Source organism: Mesoplodon bidens, assembly GCF_964165515.1.
Source record: "Mesoplodon bidens genome assembly, chromosome: 5".
Lineage (NCBI taxonomy): Eukaryota > Metazoa > Chordata > Mammalia > Artiodactyla > Ziphiidae > Mesoplodon > Mesoplodon bidens.
In genome coordinates, this window is record NC_138161.1 from 46,595,500 (window position 1) to 46,603,310 (window position 7,811).

The following is a 7,811-nucleotide window of genomic DNA, read 5'->3' on the forward strand; positions in this document are numbered from 1 at the left end:
ATTAGAAGATGATTATTAAATTACAATCTTTCCAAATTACAAAATAAGCTCACTTCTTTTATACAAGTCATGAAATCATTACTATATGTATATATATTTGTATATTTTCCCCCCTAGTTTATGGGACCAGTTTCCCAAATACTTATTGTTTGTAAAGAATATTTACTCAAGGATAAAAGGTAAATGTCCTGATTAGAGGGGATACATAAACAAGGAAGATGTATTTTTTTCAAATAAAATGTGATTATTTTCATGGTCTTTCATCACTGTGTTCTTCACCTACCCTTTTACTGCAGTGATAGACTGAGTGAATATAATGGTGGCAAACAAGACACTGGTGACTGAGTTTGTTCTCACTGGACTTACAGATCTTCCAAGACTGCAGGTCCCCCTGTTCCTGCTGTTCTTGGTGATCTATCTCACCACGATGGTGGGCAACCTTGGACTGATTTTTCTCATCTGGAAGGATCCCCATCTTCACACACCCATGTACTTATTTTTGGGCAGTTTAGCCTTTGCAGATGCTTGTTCTTCATCCTCTGTGACTCCCAAAATGCTAATGAATTTCTTATCTATGAATCATATGATATCCCTGTTTGAATGCATCTCCCAATTTTATATTTTTGCTTCCAGTGCAAACACAGAATGTTTCCTCCTGGTGGTGATGGCCTATGACCGCTATGTGGCCATATGCAACCCCTTGCTTTATCCAGTGGTGATGTCCAATATCTTCTGCACTCAATTATTAGGTGTCTCTTATATTATCGGGTTTCTTCATCCCCTGATGCATGTGGGTTTGCTATTTAGATTAACTTTCTGCAAGTCCAATGTAATACATTATTTCTACTGTGAAATTTTACAACTATTTAAGATTTCCTGTAGTGATCCTAGAGTTAATATGCTCCTGATTTTTACATTTTCAGTCTTTATACAGTCTTTCACTTTTATGAGTATCATTATCTCTTACTGCTATGTCTTCTTTGCCATCCGGAAAATGAAGTCTGAAAAGAGCAGGAGCAAAGCCTTCTACACGTGCAGTGCCCACCTGCTCTCTGTTTCCTTGTTCTATGTCACTCTCTTCTTCATGTATGTGCATCCTGGGTCTGAACCAGCTGAAAATCAGGATAAACTATATTCTTTATTTTATACAATCATAATTCCTCTGCTAAATCCTTTTATTTATAGTCTGAGGAACAAAGAGGTTATAGGTGCCTTGAGGAGAATAATGAAAAAATAAACAGTTCTTAAGGCAAAATTCAAACTTGTTCTTTTCAAACTTTGCAAAATACAAGGGGTCTGTAGTTATGCAAATTAGCCTTGGCTTTATAATTTTAAGAGAAGGCATGCCTAGGGTAGTTTCTGAGTGCTGTCTGATGAAAGTCCGCTTCAATGGATATTTGTTTCAATGGCAGGAGGTCTTCATACCACAGAAAACTGATTTTTTAATTAAAAATAGAACATCCTTTTTAAAACAAAGGATTTAGAATTTTCAATGTTTGACTCTGTAAATTCCTTCTATATTGATATAGTAGTTTGTAATTTTGCTGTGGCAGACATTTGCATGGTTTTTTTGTTTGAGTTTGGTGTGACTGAGTGAAGATAATTGTCTGGAGCTTGCATATCAAAATTCTTGCTGCTTCTCAACTGTTCAGAGACTCAGATGAAGTGACTTCTTGGAGGAGATTGTTCCTAAAGAGGAAAATTTCTTTGTAATAAAGAAAATGTTTAAAAAGCACAGAATATAAGAGACTGGTGGATTTTACTGGAGAATAATGGAAGCTGGGATAAAATAAAAAGTGAACTACTGAACATGGCTCAAATATATGCAAGTACATAGTGCATTTTATCAGGAAAATTATAGATAATAGTGGTATTCAAGACTTTGCAGATATTAAAAGATTTCAGAATATATTTCCTCAGATATTAGCAGTCTACTGTATTAATCTTTACAATGTTTAATAAGGCAGAAACATAAATTTACATAATTTTCACACTTCTTATAATCTCTTGCATGTTTACTATTTAAGTAAAAATAATCTATTTCTGCAATTACATGATGCAACACTTCTTAATTTGTGTAAGTGCCAGTATGGAATGGTTCTCATTTCTGAAGTGATTGTAAAAACTTACAATGTAATATTTATTGTTCTTTCATTGACTGCTCTGTACGGAACGTGTAGTGACTTTCTCTGTTGGCCATCTCCTAAATTTAAAGGAATTCTAAGGTAGAAAATGTAAAATTTGTTTGAATTTATATCATCATTGCTACCTATTGCTGTTGCAAAATCCTTAGGTGACGACCTGATATTGCTGAGCAGTAAGGAAGAATTAAAAGAAGAATTACATATACAGAAAACCTGATGTATAGACACAACAGGTATGCAAGGTAGGAGGATGCAAGGCTGAAAACTGAAGCCAGAAATGCAGTTCCACTGCCCTATCTTAGAGTATCTTCAGGGCACAGAGAGTACGTGAACTTAAAATGATTATATAAATGTAATCGGCCATCTAAACAGGCAGTGACAAGAGGAATGAACACATTGAAGCCAAATGAATTTAAAAATTCTACAAATCAAATCAGTTCTGGGAGAAAATTGTCCTCGTTGTATAAGTGGAAGAACTTAGGGGCATCTTTGGTACTGATAGAGATCAAAGTATCTAATCCATCCATGCTTCTGCAAGGTGTCCTGTCCTCTCTTCAACCAGATAGGGAGAAAGGGTTTAGATTTGTGAAAAAGGACACTGTTATTTCAAAGCACAAGTGCTGTAAAGCCATATAATATTCTAACTCATCAGAAAAACCTCATATATAGAAGAATTTATTTTTTGAGAGTATTTTTGGAGAGAAATGACCACTGGAGGGAGTCTATTGTGTATTTACACCCTCTAAACTGGTGATTCTAGAATTGGCAAGTTAGGATCACTCATTCTAAAATATAGCTCATCAAGCCATTTCCTAGAAACAAAGGAAATCTTGGATTCCTAAGGTAAATAATCTGCAATGGATAGCACTGATACTATAACAACCACAAGAGGACTATGCTCCTGGCAAACAGTCCCAGATTTCAGGGTAAAGAGAAGATCTATAAACTTCTAGATAGAGAGACTGGGTTACTAAAAAGTAAAGGTAAGTACAGTAATATTTGACTTCCCATTTGTTGCACTGAAAGTACAGAGACAATGGAACAACATTTATAAACTACTGAGAGAAAAATGGGTTCCATGAATAGTGTTATAACAAAGTGTGTACAGAAGAATTTTGAATGGCCATGCAAACTGTGTGCACTGCTTAACTCAGGGGCACTATTCACCACAATATTGTATTGCTGGCTGCCCTGTGTATTAGACACCATAAGCAATGACCCAATGGATGATGATGATGTGACTGGGAAGAGTATTTGCTTAGATTTTTAAAGACTACAAAACAAATTAAATAACATTCCATCACTATTTTAGGGGAATTTTGGCAACTATCAGAGGAAACTTTATTCCAATTAAAAGGCCCTAATGTTAAGTGTTACATAGTATAAATTGACTCACTGTGAAACACTGTTTTCCACTCTTCTAATACTGTAAGAGCAATTTTCATCATTTCTTTTGTTATATGTGGACAAACCTAAATTTAAGGTTTTTGAGAATGGGTTGCTTGAGAGATAGTCTGACTCACTATAATAGCTAGTGTTGAATGACTCATTCAATGTGAGTCACAGATCACACTGCCCATTGATTCCGATATAGTCCTTGTCACAGATACTGTTGGTGCCTGCCCATGTCTTTTCTAACTATAATCTGAGGGCTTTCTCTGATGGCCAGAGGCATTTAAGGCAGATTGGAGGAACTCGGAAATGACTACTGTTCATAGACTCTCCTCCAGACCATTTATCAACCAATGATTGGCAGGAGTTGGTGAATAAATACCCCAGATCCTTTGCCCTGTGGCTGATATAAATTTGACGTTCATGCTCTATACTGGCTCATGGTGTTTCCAAAAATGATTAAGCTTGATTGCCCACAGCTGTAACTTGTTTGGCAAATTACCCTTTATCGGCTGCATTCCCTTTCCCGTCGCACTTCATCACTTTCTCACTCATCAACTATTCACAAATAAATTACTGCACTCAATGTCTCAGTCTGTGGCAGAACACAAACTAAGATACCTACCCCTTTTCCCCTAAGGTAGAATTTAATGTTTTATATAGAAACCAGGCATACATGTACTATACTATTTCATATGAAGCAATTATTACTTTACAGAAATCTCAGTGGTTGGGGGTCCTCTCACTACTTTGTATATGCCCCATCTATCCAGATGTTATTCAGATCTAAGCAGAATCTTAAAGTGGTTCTTCCTTTTACCTCATACCTTTAAGAGTCTGACCCCCACCACATACATATACAATACACTCTACCAAAGTTTATAGTCAATGTCCATTTTAACTTGGTATCTGAAATATACACTTCAGCTAATAAAAAGAATTTTAAGTTTTTATAATTCCGGATATTTCATTTGTCCTTTAAGTACGATTTACTTCCATTTTTATTGTCCTACACATGAAGACCAGACTTCAGATAAAACTTGTGAGACAAACAAACAACAAACAAACAAAAAAAAAAAAAAAGAAAGAAACAACCCAATGTCAAAAGGCAAAACAATCAAAAGAACTAGTGTCAGATATGACTCAGAAGTTGGGATTATCAGTCAGGAAATTTAAAATGATCATGATTAATATGTTAAAGTTTCCATGCATGATCAGAGTTAGAGAGATTTTAGAGCTAGATGGATAGAAAGTATTTTTTAAAAGTCAAGTGAAAATGGTAGAAATAATTTTTAAAAAACATGAGAACAAACATAAAGGATGCCTTTGGTGAGCTCATCAGTAAATTAGACACAGTAGAGGAAACAACAGTGATGTTGAATGTAGGTCAATAGATATCAAAATTAAACACAAAGAAAGAAAAGAGTAAAAAAAAAAACCCAGAATATTCAAGTACTGTGAAGGACTATCAAGTTATCTAACTTATGTGTAACTGGAAACAGAGGAAAAGAATGAGAGTTGGGCAGAAGGAATATTTGGAAAACATAATGGTCAAGAATTTTTCAAAGATAATGAAAGTCATTAAACCAAAGAATCAAGAAACATAGAACCTGAGGCAGAATAAACAAAACAAACAGAAACCAAATCATAAGAAAATAAAAACACAAAAACACCTGGACACATTATATTGAAGTGGCTAAAAACCAAAGATAGAGAAAAGTTTGAAGGTAGTGAGAGGGGAGGGGAAAGTACACAGCCAGAAGATAACTGAGTAATTGAGTGACATATTTCAAACTGTGGGGGAAAGAGACCTGCCAACTCAGAATTTTACCTAACAAAAAATAACTTCCAAAAATTAATGTGGTCCAGGTCCCCAGCATGGGGGACTTTCTTCCCCACTGCAGGATACCTACTTGCTTTTGAGTTTTGCCTTTTTACTTCCACAGATGTAGGGGTAGGTGTAGGTGATGGGTCAGGAGGGTTGGAGCTGGGCTGGGTTGACCTTCTCACCTGGCTGGGCTTCCAACACCCCTCTTCTGTGCCTCCTCCAATATGGTCGAGGAAATGGGCAGGGGTTGGAGAGTAGCTGAAGTTTTTGGGGTACTCAGTGCTATGTGAGTTCTGCAGAGGGATGGCATAATGGGTCCTTTAGGTTGGAATGGGGCTGGATCCTCAAGGCTGCTGGAAACTTCTCAGCCTGAAGTCTAGTCTGGGGCCAGGATTGAGAGCAACTCTGAAGGGGCCTCCCCCAAGCCTTGTGCTGTCTTCCTGGTGGCATGAAGCAGGACAAGGTGAAGCTGCAGCAAAACCTGGAAGGGTCTCAGGACATCAGAACTTTACAGGAGCTCCAAAGCAGAAGAGGATCACCCTGTGGGAAGGTTATTTAGCCAAAGGAGCAACTGCTGTTTTGAGACTCTGCAGCTCAGTGTCAGTAATGTGTGTAAGCTGTGTCCCCTGCTGCAGAAATAGGTGGAGGAAGCTGACAACAAAGAGAATCTTCAGGGGAAAGGCAAAGAGGAGTCCCTCCTGCAGCAGGCTCGAAAGGGAGAGCAGATAAGCATTGAGAACTAAGTAGCTTGGCATCAACAAGCACATAGTCTGAGTGTGGCTCTGTACCTGGTACCAGAAGGGCAGTCAATCAAGCAGGAACTATTCCCAATGAGAGTATTTTGAGGCTGCTGAGTCTCCTTTCATGGGGTCAACAGTGTGCTTTTCTCTGGCACCAGGGCCCATTTCAGTATCCTAGACTATGGGGGCTCTCACTTCACTATTCTGTACTCCTTGGTCCCTTTGACCTTTGAAGGTGAAGTGTTCCCTTTTGTCCAGCTCACCACTCTGGGCTTTCTCATGCATTCAAACTGAGGTGTCTGCTTTTCTCTGAGGGGTGGGGGCAGGAGTGGGGGATGAGGAAAGCAGGAGAAACTGGGGAAACAGGACCCTGGGATTTGTGCCAGGGCTTTTGGAGTTATGTTTTTCATTCAATAAATAGGAAACATTCAATTACTTGGGAAGATGAAGAACGGGGGCAGGGAGTTTTGAGGGAAATAGTCGGAAGGAAGGTAAAATTCATTGATGTTCTTGATTTTAAACACAATGTCAGTCATCACTTTGTTTTTAAATAAAGAAGCCTGGGACACAGTGGGAAAAAAAGTGTAAAATAAAAACTTTTAAGACAAGAACCAAAAAAAAAAAAATCATTACCCAAAGTGCTAGAGGAAAAAAAAATTATGAAAGGAAGTTCTTCAGGAAGAAGGAATATGATATCAAAGAGAAACTTGGTGCTACACAAACAAACATCTCTGAAAATAGTTAAAAATTAAGGTTCATATAAAAAGGATCTTTCTTTCTTCTTATGAATTAATCTAAGAGGTAACTGAATGCCAAAAGAGTAGTAATATATCGTACCTTTACAGATAAAAGTAAAATATATGATAATATAGCAGAAAAGATTAGAGGGAGAAATTACAATTTGTTAGATTATTGCCCTATAAATGTAGTGGTATGATATTATTTGAAGGTAGATGTAATTAATTAAAATAATATATTGCAAACCCTAAGAGAATCACCAAAAGATAGACAATATATAAATAATAAGCCAAATGTAGATATAAAATGGAATCATAAAAAAGTTTCTATACTCCAAAAGCAGGCAGGAAAAGAGGAAAGAAGAACAAAGAACAATGGAATGGATAGAAAAATATCCAGCAAAATGATAGATTTTAATCCAATCACAACAATAATTCATTGAATATAAATGGTATCATATACCAAATAAAAGACAGATTGTCAGATTGGATTCAAAAGCAAGATCTAACCATATACTATAACTATATACTGTTGAGAAGAAACACACATCAAAGACACAGATAAATTAGAAATAAAAGTATGAAAAACAGGCATACTATGCCAACACTAGTCAGAAGAAAGCTGGAGTGGCTAGCAAACAAAATAGGAATATTACCAGAGATAAAGAGGGACACTGCAAAATGATAAAGGATTCAATTGATCAAAAAGACAAAATAATACTAAGTCTGTAAGCACTGAACAATGGAGCTTTAAAATACTTGAAGCAAAAACTGATAGAACAGGAAGGAGAAAGAGACAAAGAAGAAAGAGACAATTACAGATTAAGACTTCAATACTCCTCTTTCAATAATTGATAGAACAAGTAGAGAGAAAATCAGTGAAAGTAGAGAAGACCTAAAAAACATTATCAACCAACTTGATAGTTATAGAATACTATATCAAACAACAGTAGAATACACATTATTTTTT

General features: G+C 36.5%; 1 protein-coding gene across 1 annotated transcript; it reads left to right on the forward strand.

The window, feature by feature from the left end:
* Positions 1-316: 316 nt before the first annotated feature.
* LOC308617399 (olfactory receptor 5AC1-like) lies at positions 317-1,237 on the forward strand (the record flags this gene model as incomplete). Its single annotated transcript, XM_081234493.1, has 1 exon — positions 317-1,237. The coding sequence occupies one exon, from the start codon at positions 317-319 to the stop codon at positions 1,235-1,237; it is 921 nt and encodes a 306-aa protein (XP_081090619.1).
* Positions 1,238-7,811: the final 6,574 nt, after the last annotated feature.